This window comes from Erinaceus europaeus, chromosome 5 (genome assembly GCF_950295315.1).
Source record: "Erinaceus europaeus chromosome 5, mEriEur2.1, whole genome shotgun sequence".
Classification (NCBI taxonomy): Eukaryota; Metazoa; Chordata; class Mammalia; order Eulipotyphla; family Erinaceidae; genus Erinaceus; species Erinaceus europaeus.
The window spans coordinates 98,972,277-98,990,151 of NC_080166.1; the positions used below are offsets into that span (position 1 = coordinate 98,972,277).

Genomic DNA, 17,875 nt, shown 5'->3' on the forward strand with positions numbered 1-17,875 from the left:
CCCCTGATCTACACCAATCATCCTACAAACTCTGAGCCCAAGTGTGACCATTGGGCTAATAGTTGTCAAATTCCTGGCCCACAGTAAATATTAATAACAGGTATTTATTGTTGCTTTACGTTACTATGCTTTCAAATGATGGATATGTTAAAAGTTACTGCTTCCAACTTCAGATAGCTTCAATTCTTAAGAGCAGTTTCCCAGAGAAGGGGGCAGAGGTCAGTTACCAGCCATCAGGAGGCAGGTAAAATGGCCAGGCCAGTATTCAATAGGTATGAGCATCCATTGCCTTAGGACCTCTCATAGTAAGTGTTCCCACTGGTCATCCCTCTTTGCGTACAAAGGGCTATGTCAAGAACTTAAGTATGGGGGCCACATGGTAGTGCACCTGGTTGAGAGCATACATTATGCAATGAACCAAGTTCAAGGCCCAGTCCCCACCTGGCAAAAGGGAAGCAGTGAAGCAAATCTGTAAACGTCTCTCTGTGTCTCTGTCTCCCCCACCTCTCTCAATTTCTGTCCTAAGTTAAAAGAGAGAGAGACAGAGAGACAGAAATGAACAAAGGAAGGAAGAAAGGAAGAAAGGAAGAAAGGAAGGAAGGAAGGAAGGAAGGAAGGAAGAAAGAAAGAAAGAAAGAAAGAAAGAAAGAAAGAAAGAAAGGGAGAAAAAGGGAGTCGGGCTGTAGCACAGCGGGTTAAACACAGGTGGCGCAAAGCACAAGGACCGGCATAAGGATCCCGGTTCGAACCCCGGCTCCCCACCTGCAGGGGAGTCGCTTCACAGGTGGTGAAGCAGGTCTGCAGGTGTCTATCTTTCTCTCCTCCTCTCTGTCTTCCCCTCCTCTCTCCATTTCTCTCTGTCCTATCCAACAACAACAAAAATAAAACAAGGGCAACAAAAGGGAATAAATAAATAAAATAAATATTTTAAAAAATTAAAAAAAAAAAAAGAAAGAGAGAAAAAGAAGAAATGGCTGCCAAGATCGGTGGATTCATAGTGCAGGCATCAAGCATTAGTGCTTACTCTGGTGGCAACAGAAATAAAGAAAAATTAAGTGTGATTTGAACTTTGTATTTTTTTTTTTTATTGTTGTAGTTATTATTGTTGTTGTCGTTGTTGGATAGGACAGAGAGAAATGGAGAGAGGAGGGGAAGACAAAGAGGAGGAGAGAAAGATAGACACCTGCAGACCTGCTTCACCGCCTGTGAAGCGACTCCCCTGCAGGTGGGGAGCCGGGGTTCGAACCGGGATCCTTATGCCTGTCCTTGTGCTTTGCGCCACGTGCGCTTAACCCGCTGCGCTACAGCCCGACTCCCTGTATTTTTAAAATAATAGGTAGTAGGCAACCTTTTATTGGCATTCCTAGAATTTCTAACTTACTGAAAAGATTAGTTAAAATGAAAATCTGAAGTCAGAAGATAGCTCTTCTGTGAGATCTTGCCATGAGTAGGAATTAGGTTCAAGTCCTGGCACCACAGTGCCATGGCACTAGGGAAAATTCCTCCCTATCTCTGTGTCTCTCCATCACAAATAAAAATAATGAAAAGATCAACCTTGGCCTGAGAGTAATAAGACTAAGCAATATTCTTGCCTTTAGGTTCATGATTAGTCAACAATTTGTTCTGCTTTATATCTTAACTCTTTTTCAGCCACCAGGTTCTAGATGCTACCATGATGCCAACCTGACTTCCCTGGGCAGATGACATGGGCCCATCAATGTGTCCTAGAGCCCGCAATCCCAAAGTCCCGCCCCACTAGGGAAAAAGAGAAACAGACTGGGAGTATGGATCGACTTGTCAATGCCCATGGTCAGTAGGGAAACAGTTACAGAAGCCAGACCTTCCACCTTCTGCATCCCATCATGACTCTGGGTCCACACTCCCAAAGGGTTAAAGAATAGGAAAGTTATCAAGGGCGGGGATAGCATGCAGAGTTCTGGTGATGGGAACTGTGTAGAATTGTACCTCTCTTATCCTATGGTCTTATCAATATTTCCATTTTATTAATAATTTAAAAAATACACCTAAAAAATAAGTCAGCTTGAAGCAGATAAGCAGATGTGTCAGTGAGGACTAAAGGAAAAAAAAAAATCTGATTGCCCACCACTTCAGAAATATTGCTAGCTAATAAAAAAATACAAGTTAAACTCACTCTGTCACAAAAACCTGAAAGTAGCTTTCTTCCTCTTCGTGCATCATAAATTTAATTTTAATTTTTTATCTTTATTTGATAGGGACCTCCATAAATTGATAAGGGGGGATAAATAGAAGGGAGAGGGAGGGGAGAAGGAGAGGGAGAGGGAGAGAGACTTGCAACACTGCTGCACCACTCATGAAGCTCCCCCCTCCCTGAAGCTGGGGACCAGGGGCCTGAACTTGGATCCTTGAGCATTGTAATATGTGTTCTTAACCACGTGTACCACCACCTGGCCTTCTTAAATATATTTTGAAATTTTTTAAATTTTTATTAAAGGGATTAATACATTACAGTAGATACAGTTGTTGGTACATGTGTAAAATTTCTCAGTTTTCTGCAAAACATTCTCAACCCTTAGCCTAGGTCCTCCTCCACCATCATGTGAATTTAAATAATTTTAAGCAATCATTTTTGTAAGATATATAAATAAATAAAATATGAAGTTATTGAAACTATGTGAATTTAAAGTTGACTTGTTTTTAAGAAAAACGCAGTTTAAAGTTACTGGAAAACAGAGCAACATTCATCTTCAGCCAACTGACTAAGATGTTGACATATTTCTTTTTTCTTTTGCCCCCGAGGTTGTTACGAAGGCTTGTAATTGCATTAATTCCATTACCAGCAAACTTTTTTTTATAAGACAGAAGTTGAGAGACAAGTAGAAAGAAAAGGAAAGAGAAAGAGAGGCACCTGCAGCACTGCTTCACCACTTTTGAAGCTTTGCCCCGGCAAGTGTTCATAAATTCCTCTTTCATTTTTACCTTATTCATCTATTTCATACTTTTTTAATTACTTGCCACCCTTTGAAGAACCAGAGCTGTATACAGTGATTTCTTTTCTCCCCTATACATCTATACATAACACACATAGGTGTTTTCTCAGATATAGAGAGCTCAGTGACCTATATTCCTCAGTTCCTGGCATCCTTTCATAATTTATCCTTTAGCAGCCCCATGCTTATGCATGTGTCTTTTTTTTCTTTATCCTTCACCTCCTCTCTTGCCCATTTACAAATAGCCACTCTAGTACGTTTATTTATTATAAGTACTATGCCACAACCATTATGTAAAGATTATTTGTTGCTAATATTTTTCAATATGTAATGATATTGTACTACAATTCTTATTTTGTTTAATTCCATTTTCTTTTTATAAAGATTTTTTAAATTTTCTTTATTATTTATTTATTACCTTTTGTTGCCCTTATTGATTTATTGTTGTAGATAGGAGAGAGAGAAATGGAGAGAGGAGGGGAAGGCAGAGAGAGGGAGAGAAAGACAGACACCTACAGACCTGCTTCACCACCTGTGAAGTGACTCCCCTGCAGGTGGGAAGCCTGGGGCTTGAACCAGGATCCTTAAGCTGGTCCTTGCGCTTTGCGCCACGTGTGCTTAACCCGCTGCACCGTTACCGCCTGACTCCGATTCCATTTTTTTAAATATTTTATTTATTTTCCCTTTTGTTGCCCATGTTGTTTTATTGTTGTAGTCATTATTGTTGTTCTTGATGTCATCCTTGTTGGATAGGACAGAGAGAAATGGAGAGAGGAGGGGAAGAAAGAGAGGGGGAGAGAAAGATAGACACCTGCAGACCTGCTTCACCGCCTGTGAAGCGACTCTCCTACAGGTGGAGAGCCAGGGGCTTGAACATGGATCCTTCTGCAGGTCCCTGCACTTCGTGCGCCATGTGCGCTTAACCCAGTGTGCTACTGCCCGACTCCCCTGATTCCATTTTTTTAAATATTTATTTTATTTATTTATTCCCTTTTGTTGCCCTTGTTGTTTTATTGTTGTAGTTATTATTGTTGTTGTCGTCATTGTTGGATAGGACAGAGAGAAATGGAGAGAGGAGGGGAAGACAGAGAGAAGGAGAGAAAGATAGACACCTGCAGACCTGCTTCACCGCCTGTGAAGCGACTCCCCTATAGGTGGGGAGCCGGGGTTCGAACCGGGATCCTTATGCGGTCCTTGTGCTTTGCACCACCTGCGCTTAACCCGCTGCGCTACAGCCCGACTCCCCCGATTCCATTTTTTAACAATATTTCAGATGCATGCAGATGTTATTTTTCTGACTGCTTCATAATATTCCAAAGTCATATGTTTTTATTTTATTGCTTTTACATATTAAGAATAGACAGCCTGTAGCTAGCAAAACAGCTTGCTTGGAATAGAATGCTTTGCTTCCTTTTTCCATGCACGTAACCCAGGTTCCAGACCAGCCTCTACCTTATAGAATGGAGCTATGGAAGGGAGCTTCAATGCTGTGGTGTAGTGGTATCTTTGCTCTCTCTCCGTCTCTCTCTCTCTCTCTCTCTCTCTACCATCCTCCTTTTCCCCCCCACCCCCCGTCTCCTTCTGAAAAGTACAGAGAAGTGAAAATCAACCACAGCAAAAGAATAGTTAGGTTGTGTCTAATTTAAGCTATCAAAAATATTCGAGATTTCACCTTGTAGCTATAAACAAGATTTTCTCTGGGATATGTTCTAGTAGACTTCTATGCCTAGTGTATATGCATTTTACCAAGAACAACAAATTTACTACTACAATAACTACACCAGTGTAGCATATGGTCCTCTTATTAGAAAAACAACTTCTATCAATTAGAAATAGAGACAAGAGAGTCACAAATAGTTTTATAAACATGATTTTGCATAAAATAATCTATATATATACAATAAAGCTCTAAACTTACAAAAATATAAATGATCTTTCAACACATCCTCAATATCTAAGATAACTCTTAAATAAAACTATAAATAGACAAACATTTTACAAAATCTTTCAGAATAAAAAAATCATTAGGCATAGTGCTATGATTGCCAAATTAGATAATAGATCAGTACCATTCATAGATAAGAGACAGACAACTGTAGAGACAGACAGAAGTAGAGATGGGGGAGTCGGGCTGTAGCGCAGCGGGTTAAGTGCAGGTGGCACAAAGCACAAGGACCGGCATAAGGATCCCAGTTCGAACCCCGGCTCCCCACCTGCAGGGGAGTCGCTTCACAGGCGGTGAAGCAGGCCTGCAGGTGTCTATCTTTCTCTCCCCCTCTCTGTCTTCCCCTCCTCTCTCCATTTCTCTCTGTCCTATCCAACAACGATGACAACAACAATAATAACTACAACAATAAAACAACAAGGGCAACAAAAGGGAATAAATAAAATATTAAAAAAAATTAAAAAAAAAAGAAGTAGAGATGGAGAGATTGCATAGTGGTAGTACATTTGACTTGTATGTCTGAGGTCCCAAAAGTCCCATCTTCAATCCCTGGTAAATAAATACTTGCTTTTTTTAAAGAGTGACCTAGAACTCAGGGAAAAAATTTTTTTTGGTCTGTTGTAATATCAGAGAACATACTTGGGTATGCTGGCCTGGTTTATTTATAAGTCCCAAAGAGCTCTCATATAAGAAAAATCTCTGTAGCTTGGTGTTTTTCAAGCTTCTTTGACATAAGGTCAGGATGATCAAGATGACCCAGGCCATCCATCCATTCTATGGTTTCTGAAACTTAGTAAATATTATAAAGTGATGTTATATCAATAAAAGGGTGGGAGGAATCCTACTAAAATGGATTTGGGGGAGAGAGAGAGAGAGAGAGAATATGAGATAGTAGCACTGAAGCTGTCTTCAATGCAGTGGGGGCCAGGCTTGAACCTGACTCACTCACATGACAAACTAGCATACTATCCAAGTGAGCTCTTTTGCTGGCCTTAGACCTGTTTCTTTATTTTGCCACCAGGGTTATTGCTGGGACTCAGTGCCTGCACTACAAATCCACCACTGCTGGAGGCCATCTTTCCCATTTTTGTTGTCCTTGTTGCCCTTGCTGTTGCTATTGTTATTGTTGTCATTATTGTTGTTGTTATTGAATAGGATAGAGAGAAATGGAGAGAGTAGGGGAAGAGAGTGAGGGGGAGAAAAAGGTAGACACCTGCAGACCTGCTTCATTGCTTGTGAAGTGACTCCCCTGCAGGTGAGGAGTTGGGGGCTTGAACCTGGATTCTTATGCTGGTCCTTGCGCTTCACTCTCTGCTCTATTGCCCAGCCCCCTAGATCTGATTCCTAATGTGCTTTTGCTTTAGTTTTAGAGAGACAGAGATAGAGAGAACACAGAACACTGCTCCACTCTTTTCTGGTGAAGGGATGGAACTCTGGGATTCATGCATACAAGACAATTATTCTACCACTCATCTGTTGTTGGGCACCTGAGTTGCTTCCAGGTTTTAGCTATTATGAATTGTGCTGCTATGAACATAGGAGTACACACCTCTTTTGGTTGGGTGTTATGGAGTCCTTGGGGTATAACCCCAGGAGAGGAATTACTGGATCATATGGAAGGTCCATGTCTAGCCTTCTGAGAGTTTTCCAGACTGCTCTCCACAGAGGCTGTACCAATTTACATTCCCACCAGCAATGTAAAAGGGTTCCTCTGTCCCCACATCCCCTCCAGCATTTGTTGCTGCTGTCCTTTTTGATGTATGCCATTCTTACAGGAGTGAGGTGGTATCTCAGTGTTGTCTTAATTTGCATTTCTCTGACAATCAGTGACCTAGAGCAGTTTTTCATATGTTTGTTAGCCTTTTGGATCTCCTCTGTAGTGAATGTTTTGTTCATATCCTCTGCCCATTTTTGGATGGGATCATTTGCTTTTTTGGTGCTAAGTGTGCTGAGCTCTTTATATATTTTGGTGACTAGTTTCTTGTCTGATGTCTGGCATGTGAAGATCTTCTCCCATTCTGTGAGGGGTCTCTCTGTTTGTTTAATAGTTTCTTTGGATGTGCAGAAGCTTTTCAATTTGATGTAGTCCCATTGGTTTGTTTCTGCTTTGGTCTTCCTTGCAATTGGGTTTGATTCATCAAAGATGTCCTTGAGGTATAGGTGGGAAAGTGTTTTACCAATGTTTTCCTCTAAGTATTTGATTGTTTCTGGTCTGACATCTAGGTCTTTGATCCTGTAAGCAACTCAGGTGCCCAACGACAGATGAGTGGCTGAGAAAGCTGTGGTATATATACACAATGGAATACTATGCAGCTATCAAGAACAATGAACCCACCTTTTCTGACCCATCTTGGACAGAGCTAGAAGGAATTGTGTTAAGTGAGCTAAGTCAGAAAGATAAAGATGAGTATGGGATGATCCCACTCATCAACAGAAGTTGAGTAAGAAGATCTGAAAGGGAAACTAAAAGCAGGACCTGAGCAAATTGTAAGTAGGGCACGAAAGTAAAAACCCTGTGGTGAGGGGTGGACATGCAGCTTCCTGGGACAGTGGGGGGTGGGAGTGGGTGGGAGGGATGGGTCACAGTCTTTTGGTGGTGGGAATGGTGTTTATGTGCACTCCTAGTAAAATGTAGTCATATAAATCACTAGTTAATTAATACGAGAGGGAGAAATTGATTGTATGTCTCGAAGTTTTTTCAAGACACAAACTGAATCTTTTCAATATATAGGCTGTGTAATTGATATGCAGACTCTCTCAAAAGCCTAGACCAAGTAGATCAGAAGCAACCAATAGCACAGATATATACAAGATACTGGGTACTGTACAGCAAACCCTAACAAAGGGACTTTTCAAAGTTAACCCAATTACCAAATAATGTGATGATAGCATTAACTATCGAGTGTCTTTTTGAACCCTAAGACAGCAGGAACCTCATATCTCCACTATAGAGCCTCTACTTCCCCCAGTCCTGGAACCATTGGATAGGGCCCACTTTCCCGGATGCCTCTCCCAATCCATATCAAATAATATTGCATCTGCCAATCACAACCTAACCAACACAACGATTGCCACCTCAACATGCTTCACTTCAAACTGTGTCCAGAGAGTACACGTGTGGAATGAGAACCCTTCAGCTTCATTACTCGGGTGAGACCTTTCCTTTCATAGTACACTCTAATTCCATTTCAGGTGGTTCACTTTCTAACAAAGTCCGAAAACCTAGATATACACCAGTTTCTGTGAGAGAGAGCATATGTTCACACATATCCGTAAAATATATACCTGAAAGCAGAAGTACACTAGAGTTTGCAGTGAGTACCCCCCTAACACTTCCTCTCCACTATTCCAAGCTTTGGGTCCATGATTGCTCAACAACTTGTTTGGCTTCGTATGTTGACTCTCTTTTCAGTCACCAGGTTCCAGATGTCATCAGGATGCCGGCCAGGCTTCCCTGGACTGAAGACCCCACCAATGTGTCCTGGAGCTCAGCTTCCCCAGAGACACACCTTACTAGGGAAAGAGAGAGGCAGACTGGGAGTATGGACCGACTAGTCAACACCCATTTTCAGCGGGGAAGCAGTTGCAGAAGCTAGACCTTCTACCTTCTGCAACCCACAATGACCCTGGGTCCATGCTTCCAGAGGGATAGAGAGTGGGAAAGCTATCAGGGGAGGGGGTAGGATATGGAGAATGGGTGGTGGGAATTGAGTGGAATTATACCCCTCCTACCCTATGGTTTTGTTAATTAATACTTTCTTAAATAAAAAATAAAAACAAAAAAAATTATTCTACCACTGAGCCATTTTCATAACTCCTAAGAATTAATTTCATTTATTTTTCCTTATGTATCCATAAACTAGATCTGAATTTTAGTTACCCATCATCATCTGGTCATTCCCTTTGAGTTCATGAGTTTCAGCTGTGGGGGGCAGAGGTGTATAGCAAGAGTGTTAAGTGAGTCTGAGCTTCTCTCCATGCATTTGTACTTGTGCTTTCCCCATTCACTTCCACTTGATGATGTATTATTGCATATACAAAGACTGATCTTCTACCCTGGAAAATCTGATAGCTCTTACTTCATAATAGACATCTCAGGATGCAGTCACATATTATCAGATCCCAGTTGCAAATGAACCAATTAAATAAACAGGAAAGGAGAGGAAAGGAGAAGAGAGGAGAGGAAGGGAGAGGAGGGGAGGGAAGAGGAGAGGAGTGGAGGAGAGGGGAGGGGAGGGGAAGAGAGGGGAGGGGAGGGGAAGAGAGGGGAGGGGAGGGGAAGAGAGGGGAGGGGAGGGGAGGAGAGGAGAAGAGAGGAGAGGAGAGGAGAGGAGAGAGGGGAGAGGAGAGGAGAGAGGGGAGAGGACAGAGGAGAGAGGAGAGGAGGAGAGATCTAGCTTAAGTATAAGGAAGGACAAATTCAGGAGTAGCTTTTGGCTAGGTCTGCATAATATACTGCTATCAAGAAGAAACATCTTGTCATCACAACAATTAAACCCCATTCAGAATTGGTAGCGGAAAATGTGTAAACATGAAATGTGTAAGTGAGCAAGGGCAATAAACTCAATTCATATGGCTCCAGATTGCCCTCTCATGGATCTAACCTTATTGGTGGGAAGTGACTAATGGTGATTGTTAGGTCAAGGACATAGAAATGAGTTATCAAGACCAGAGACAGAAAATCTTCCACTTACTTGGGTCCTTCATTGTTCCTCAGACATTCTGTAACATCCCACCTTGATTCTTAGTTTCACTAATGAATAAACCAGGCTAAGTGCTGAGCTTTTCCAACAACTTGAGCAATTTCTGTGGTGAAACAGTTATGATCCTTAATAACTTAAGATCTTTCTTAGTTGGGCTTTATTAGTATTTTTGTGGCTAAGAATCACTGTGGCCAAAGCATACTAAATTCTCAAATGTAAGAGGTGACTGCTGATCACTCTGCCTGTTCTAAGGGAGCAGCTGATTTACATGCAAACTAAGTTGCAATTCTTTTGAACTGCTACAAATAGCTGGCAATAGCTCAGTCTTTTATCCTGAATTTAGAACCTTTCCAAGGAAAGAATGAGGCAATTAGAAACACTATGCCAAAGTAAAAGAACAGAGTTTACGTTACAGAGAGTAATGCTTTGGAAAAATCTAAAATTTCCATAAGGTATTATCAGAAATAATTATTTGAATTGAATCCTCATTTTACTCCAATGCAAAAATGCCCACTGAGATAGATACTAGTCAACTGAACACAAATATAAATTAAATGATAGTTTCTTCCAGTTTTAAGAGTTTTCTGGTTTAACTATCATTTATCAAGCAAAAGAACAGTAATGACTGCTTTAATATAATGTGAAATAATGAGCACAGTGATAGCAAAGTGAGTGACAGAAACAAGCCACTCAATGCTTTTAACCTTACATCAAGATAACCATTTTTGGCATTCCCTGTAAAGGATATGAGAACTTCTCTTAACCCAATCAGTTTCTGAAAACAGATGTTCGACATTGAGGAATACTTATTATCTATGTTACATGAATACTTGTTCCACCTTGCATTGTCCAATAAAGCAGTCACCAGACCCATGTGGAAATTAGACTAAAATTAAGTAAAATAAAAAATGTAATCCTTATAGGGCCAGGCAGAGGCACACCTGGTTAAGCACACATAGTACTAAGCACAAGTACCCTCATAAAATCCCGGGTTCAAGCTGCCATTCCCCACCTGAATGGGGACACTTCCCAAGACAAGTGGTGAAGAAAGTCTGCAGGTGTCCATCTTTCTCTCTCTCCCTCTCTATTTTTCCCTCCCCTCTCACTTTCTCTCTGTCCTATCAAATAAAATGGAGGGAGAGGAGAAAAAGGAATAATGGCAGCCAGGAGTAGTCGATTCTTAGTGTTGGCACCAAACCCCAGTGACTGGAGGCAAAAAAAAAAAAAAAAAGTAATCCTTAATCACACTATCCACATTGATTTTTTTTTTTTATTTCACTGTGGTAAGAAGATCTGATATAAGGTCTAACTTTAAATAGTATATTAATTAATTAATTAATTAATTAATTAATTTTTACCAGAGCACTACTCCACTCTAGCCCTTGGTGGTGCTACTGATTGAACCTGGGAGCCCAGAGCCTTAGGCATGAAAGTCATTTGCATAAGCATTATGTGACCTTACCAGTGCCCTTATCTGTACCCTCTAACCTAGCTGACCAACCCTTTCAACTTCCCAAAATCCTCTGTGTTAAGAAACTATTAAAGAGAAGGATGAATACAGTATTATCTCACTTGCAGGCAGAATTTAAGAAACAAGGACAGAAAGGGGAGTCACACTGAACTAGTATGTATTGTATTAAGCAAAGGACTCTGAGGAAGGAGGACAGGGAGGGAGGTTGGAGGGGTCCAGGGCTTTGAGGTCCTGGTGCATGATGGTGCAAAGGGACCTAAGAAGGGGGATGAGAGTGTTTTGCAGACACCTATCATAGTGAGATGAAAAATTTTTACCATGTGTCAACAACTATACTGTAAACCATCAAACCTCAATAAAACTAATTTATAAAAAAAGAAATTATAGAGCATGTCTAGTGTCAAGTAGCAAGTTATTCAGATTTTTCAGGTTCTCCTCCAGGTGCAGAAAATGCATCATTTCTTCTATCAAGCTACCTCAAACTTACCTGAACGGTGGTCAGCCTCTGATTAACCTAAGGGGTGCAGGATGGTTTATTTCCACCCTGCTACCACATTTAACTGCAGAATGACCGTAGTTTTCTAGAGCATGCCATGATTATTATAGAAAATCTCTTTGTCACAAGAAGTCTTATTGGCTCACATACTGAACATACTTTTCTAATTAATGAATCAAGAACCTCTGAATATTATAGCCAATTAATGTTGATCTTTTGTTTCTTCCACACCCTGTGTTGTTCTACTTAGATCCATTCTATTCTCTCAAAATTAATGGCTTACTTTCTTTTTCTCTTTCTGGTTGTAAAACAAATGTCTTACTTTCTTCTGTTGGCAAGTGTCTCTTCATTTCTTGCAGAGATCTTCATTTCATGCTTCTCTCTGCTCTCATCAAAAGAACAGTGCGGGCTCTGTGTGGGTGTTCTGACTGGATGGCCACAGATCTTATCTACCTTTTTAAAAGAACAGATTAAAAAACCATTAGAAACCATGCTTTGCCCTTTCTAAAGACAAAAATCCAAAACAATAACCTGTCCTTACTTATTCCTCAATGCTATCTTTAAGACAAGCATTTATCATTTTGTCAAATAGAGAACCCAGTTAAAAAACTGATAGTTGTAATAAATTGATGTGCTTATATACTTTGCAAGGTATACTTGTGCAGAATACATGACTGAAATATATATGCAAAGTTAGAGCTCTGTATTAATAAACTAGCCCACATGAATGAAGAAAACAGCTTAACCAAAGTATTTGCAGGTGTATGACAAATTGAATACTTGAAGGAATCTTTAAAAGGAGGTAATTTTGTTCTTGAATACATTATCTGTTTATGAGTCAGTTATAATGATGGTTTTATTTTTAAAATACTTTATGAGAAGTTAAAGTGAATGTTTAGATACAAATATCATTTTGTAATAATTCTGTGCCATTTTTTAAATCTAGCTTGAATTTGGAGAAGTTACTACAGGCTTTCAAAAAATAATTTATCTAGATGAAAATTTTCCTTTAATTTTTGTTTTATAACACCAGGGACTTGACAAATGTGAGACTCCACTACTCCACATCCCTGGGCAAAAAGTTTTATAGTTTCTTGTGGGACTAAAATGCCTCCCTGCCCTCAGTTGAAAATGTATTTCTTTTCTTTTTCTTTTATTACTGGTTTAATAATGATTAACAATCGTGTAGGTTAAGAGGGGTACAATTACATATAGTACTCAATACCAGAGCTTCTTATCTCTATTGGAAGGTTCCTTAATCTTCATCCCTTTGGGAGTATGAACCACACAAAACACAGGGATGTTTTTAATTTGATTTAGGACAATAAAAACTTGACAGTAAGTAAACTGTCCTTCAATAAGTAAATAGATACACCATGGTACAGCCACAGAGTGAATAATAGCCTAAAAAAGACATGAGCTGTCAAAACATGAGAAGACATGGAGGGAACTTAGAGGCATATTATTAAACAAAAGGAGATAAATGGAAAAAGCTATGATGTATAAGATTCCTAGTATATTAAGATTAATATATAAGATATAAGATAATATATGATACAAGATTAATACATAATCTTATATATATATTATATAAGATTCTTAATATATTACATTTTGGATACAGTCAAACGATGGAGAGAATAAAATGATCAGCACTTGCCAGAAACTGGAAAGGAGGGAGTGATAGGCAAAGCATAGAGGATTTTTAAGGCTGTGAAATTATTCTCTGCTATAAAATAGTGAATACATATTATCAATTAGTCCAGTTCTATGGGTAGAATATACAGTAGCAGAGATGGACCTAAAGTAAACTATAGACTATAGGCAAGGGTGATGTGTCCAGGGCCAGGTGGTCACGCACTTGGTTGAGTGCACATGTTACAGTTACAGTGCAGAAGGACCCAGGTTCAAGCCCCTTGCCCCCACCTGCAGGGGGAAAGCTTCATAAGTGGTGAAATAGGGTTGCAGTTGTCTCTCTGTCTCTCTCTATCTCCCCTTTCCCTTTCAATTTCTGGCTGTCTCTACCCAATAAATAAATAAAGATAGTAAAAACAGGTTATTAAAAAAAAGAGAGTGATGTGTCCATTGAAGCACATCAGTTTTAACAAATACCCCATCTTCTGGGAACTAATGATAATAGTGCAGGCTATTCATGTGTGCGAACAAGTGGGGTAAAAGGAAACCTCTGCATCTTCAGCTCAATTTTGATGTCAACTTGCAACTGTGTTAAAATAGCCTATTTTGGAAAATAGCAGCAGGACTTGGTAAACTGGTTGAAAGTAAGGATTTAGAGGCAGCATACGGTCAAGGTGGTAAAAGACTCCCAGTGAATTTTCAAGAGATTGAAAAGCTATGGTAGCTGAGTGTAAATGTATTATCAAGGTGTTAACATAGTCTTTTTTAAAAAGGCAGACTGTATCTTCATTGTCAAGAACCAAGGGAAGATAACATAAGTTGATGGTAGAAATGTCAAGAGAAAGATAATTTAGTAGTTCTACAAAATATTTTGAAATAAAGAAGAGTAAAAGGGAAATAGACTGAAATCATGATCCAAGATGACAAATCTTTTTTTTCTAGATGAGTTACAAAGTGTCTTTTGAAACTTCCGAAAATAAGATCACTTTGCAATTGTTACTTCAGGGAAATGCTTTTCCCTTGCCTTCCTAAGTTGAACCTAAGATCATATTTGCCACTGAACATTTTTCCTAACAAGAAAGACCAAGAGTGGAAAATACCAGTCTAACAAGACCATTATTCTCATTATCATATCTGTACTATTTGAACAGGTATAAAAGGATAAACAAAAAGTCATAGACATGCAAATCATTTTTAATTGATTCCTGGTATACAGTGCATATAGGAGGATTCCAATAAATAGAAATAAATGTCAAAGCCCTTAGATTTGTTGACTTGTTGTCAGGAACCTCTACTTCAAACTTTATTGAAAGGGAATGAAAACCCAGCAGTTACCTGCACATTCCCTTGTCACCTTGGCTCCCCTGAGGTGAGTCAGTTTGGGTGGCACATTTTAATGCTAGCGAACTTCTTGCTCTTGAAGAAAATATAAATAAATAAACCTCACACTTAGACATTTTTTTTTTGACTTACCTACAATTTCCTCCTTGTTCTCCTCCCTGATCTCTAATGTTCTCTGCAATCAGTCTGAAGTGTCTCTAAGAAAAAAAAAAAATGCTTTCCTCCCTAATGCTTTTCTTTCTCTGCTTCAAGTTCCATCTCTAGCTTCCCACTGGTTTTCAAGTTCCCATCTCACTTTAAAAGTACTCATTTCCATGCTCCTGAGCTATATCACTTCTTAGCCAACTTTTCCCACATCAAAGCAATTTGGGTACTACCTATAAAAGCCTAAACGTGCTTTCAGAGCCTCATTCTTTCTGTTCGTTTGGCCCAATTCAAATTGTCAAAGCTAAAGATTTTTTTAAAATCTCCAAAAGCTTCATGAGAATAAGCACTGATACCTAATCTTAATATATACCCTCATGGCAAAAATCCTGTAAATTAAAATCAACATTTTATAAATGGTACTGAAGTTGCAAAAAAAAAAAAAAAAGGAAAAAACTCATGTACGCTTCATTTAATACCCATAAGTTAAGCCTCTATTTCTTTTGCAATGGTCTTTTAAAATATGTATTAGTAATAATAATTAAAAAGCAACAACTACATAGGTACAGTTGTTAATGTTTAGAATCTCTTACATAGAGTCACCCCCCCCCCCTTATTGGACTGGGGGACTAACAGTTTGCAGTCGACAGTAAAATACAGTAGTTTGTATATGTGTAACATTTCTCAGTTTTCCACATAACACTCTAACCCTCCACTTAAGTCCTCCTCCACCATCATGTTCCAGGACCTAAACACTTCCCCCATCACCCTAGATTCTTTTACTTTGGTACAATAAACAAAATCCAGTCCAGGTTCTGCTTTATGTTTCCTATTCTGTTCTTATTTTCCAACTTCTATGTATGAGTGAGATCACCCTATATTCATCCTTCTGTTTCTGCCTTATATCACTAACCATGATTCCTTCAAGCCCCATCCATGATGAATTCACCCTTTTTAATAGCTGAGTATTATCCCATTGTATATAAAGGGATAAAGTTGTTAAATCAACTAAAATAGATGTAATTATAAAGTGTATATAGAAGGTAAAGAAGGCTGAAAGAAAACTCTGTCTGAACTAGAGAGATAACGTGGTTATGTTGGAGCATGAACTTACAAAACTTACAAACTTATGTTTGTAAGTCTGAGGCCCCTGTGTTACCAGATGCCTTCTCCCAGGCCACCATAATTCACAACTGAAGTATTCTCCCGCCCCCCTCTTCACTCTCCCTTTCTCTATCCCTATGTGTCTCTTTCTTTCATGAAAATAAACCAATAAATAAATCTTTTGAAAAAGAAAATACAACAGAAGCAGAAGAAAAACATCTAAGTTAACACTACTCCCTCCAAAACGAATGGAAGAAAAAAGCAATTATGAAATATGAACAAAGAAGTGAAAGGAGGGAAGAAACAAGGAGGACTTCAGATTAATAGAGCTATTAGTCACACAGACAATATCTATCCTTAATGCACAGGTAAAGAAGAAAAATGACTTTGCTTAGACTTTAGTAGAGTTAATAAACAACTGTCTACTGTCAATTCAATGGTCTTAGTCCTACTATTCATAGCACCATATCTCCTGTAAAAGTTCCCATCATATAAGGTAAAATGTCTATAGTTCTATATGAATAAAATAATTTTGATGTAAAATTATTTAAGGGTTCAAACCCAGGCAGTGTTGCAGTGGATTCTCAGGCCAGAGGTTCAGAGATCCATCCTCAGCCATCCTCAGCATTATGTGTGCCAGAGCCAGAATAATGCTATGGTTCACCTTCCTCTGTGTTCTCTTCCCCCTCCTCTCTCTCTCTCTCTCTCTCTCTCTCTCTCTCTCTCTCTCTCTTTCTCTCTCTCTCTCACACACACACACACACACACACCATTTTTCTTTAATTACAGTGATTTAAGATCTGTCAAGATAGTTCTCCTGAGTAGAGACCTTGCTTTGTTATGTGCAAGGTCCAGGTTCAAGCTCAGGAACCAACTGCACCTGAGGAATCTTTCGTGCTGGAATGTCATTCATCTGTATTTTCCTATTTGAAAAAAAGTCAGTCCAGAGCAGTGAAGCTCCAAAGATAAATAAATAAATAAATAAATAAATAAATAAATAAATAAATAAATAAATGAGGAAGTAGGGTGGAAAGTGCAAAGACCCGCATAAGGATCATGGTTCGAGCCCCTGGCTCCCCACCTGCAGAGGAGTCCCTTCACAAGCAGTGAAGCAGGTCTGCAGGTGCGTATCTTTCTCTACCCCTCTCTGACTTCCCCTCCTCTCTCCATTTCTCTCTGTCTTATCCAACAACAGCAATGACAACAATGATATCTACAATATAAAATGGCAACAAAAGGGAATAAATAACTAAATTAAATAATAAATAAATTTGATGATTCAGACATATGTATAAGAGAATTCTATTTACCCTATGTGTATAGAAGTGGATGTGAAGAAACACGGAAATTAACTTTTCAAGACTGCAGAGAAATTACAGAATGTAGAGAAAGACTATTAGAACTATTAATCAAATTTATTTCTGATCTGGTTTTAACAAAATAACTAATTTACAAAAAAAAGCCACCCATTATGCACACTAAGTTCCAATATTGTAAGATGCTATTATAAGATTCTCTTATGAAAGGCCAGATAATAGGTTTAAAAGGAAATATTGGGAAGTTCCTGATCTACAAGCCACCACAGACAAAATCTGGTCTGATTGGGTGCCCCATTAGCAGAATTTGAAAAGCATAGTTATGCCAAAATTCTTTATAAATACAGCAATGAACATGATATTATATAGAATATATCTATATGTATGCATATATGTCCTGTAATACACACACACACACACACACACACACACACATTATTGTTGCTTCATTAGGAAATCCTGACCAACATAATTGCAGAATCAGGTTTAATCAACATATATTTAAATTATAGAAAAACTGTTTTAATATAATAGTCTTTATTACAGCCTAATATTTCTTTAATTCATTTAACTGACTTTAATTATATGAAATTTTGAAAAGCTGAAGCAGATATGTAAAACTCTTAAGACATAATAGAAATCTAGCTTAATATTGCTTTAATTATTAAATATATTAATTTTCTACACCTAAATTTATTTTCAGTGAATAAGTATGTCTTTTTAACCTATAATTACATACTGCAGTATGCCT

The 17,875-nt window shown here is 38.8% G+C and overlaps 1 protein-coding gene across 1 annotated transcript in view; it reads right to left on the reverse strand.

Moving 5' to 3' along the window:
* Positions 1-17,875, reverse strand: part of GPC5 (glypican 5) — a 1,586,725-nt gene that overhangs the window by 1,171,300 nt on the left and 397,550 nt on the right. Inside the window, exon 4 of the mRNA XM_060191579.1 lies at positions 11,907-12,037. Coding sequence (XP_060047562.1) covers positions 11,907-12,037 — 131 coding nt within the window. The remainder of the gene's footprint in view (positions 1-11,906; positions 12,038-17,875) is intronic.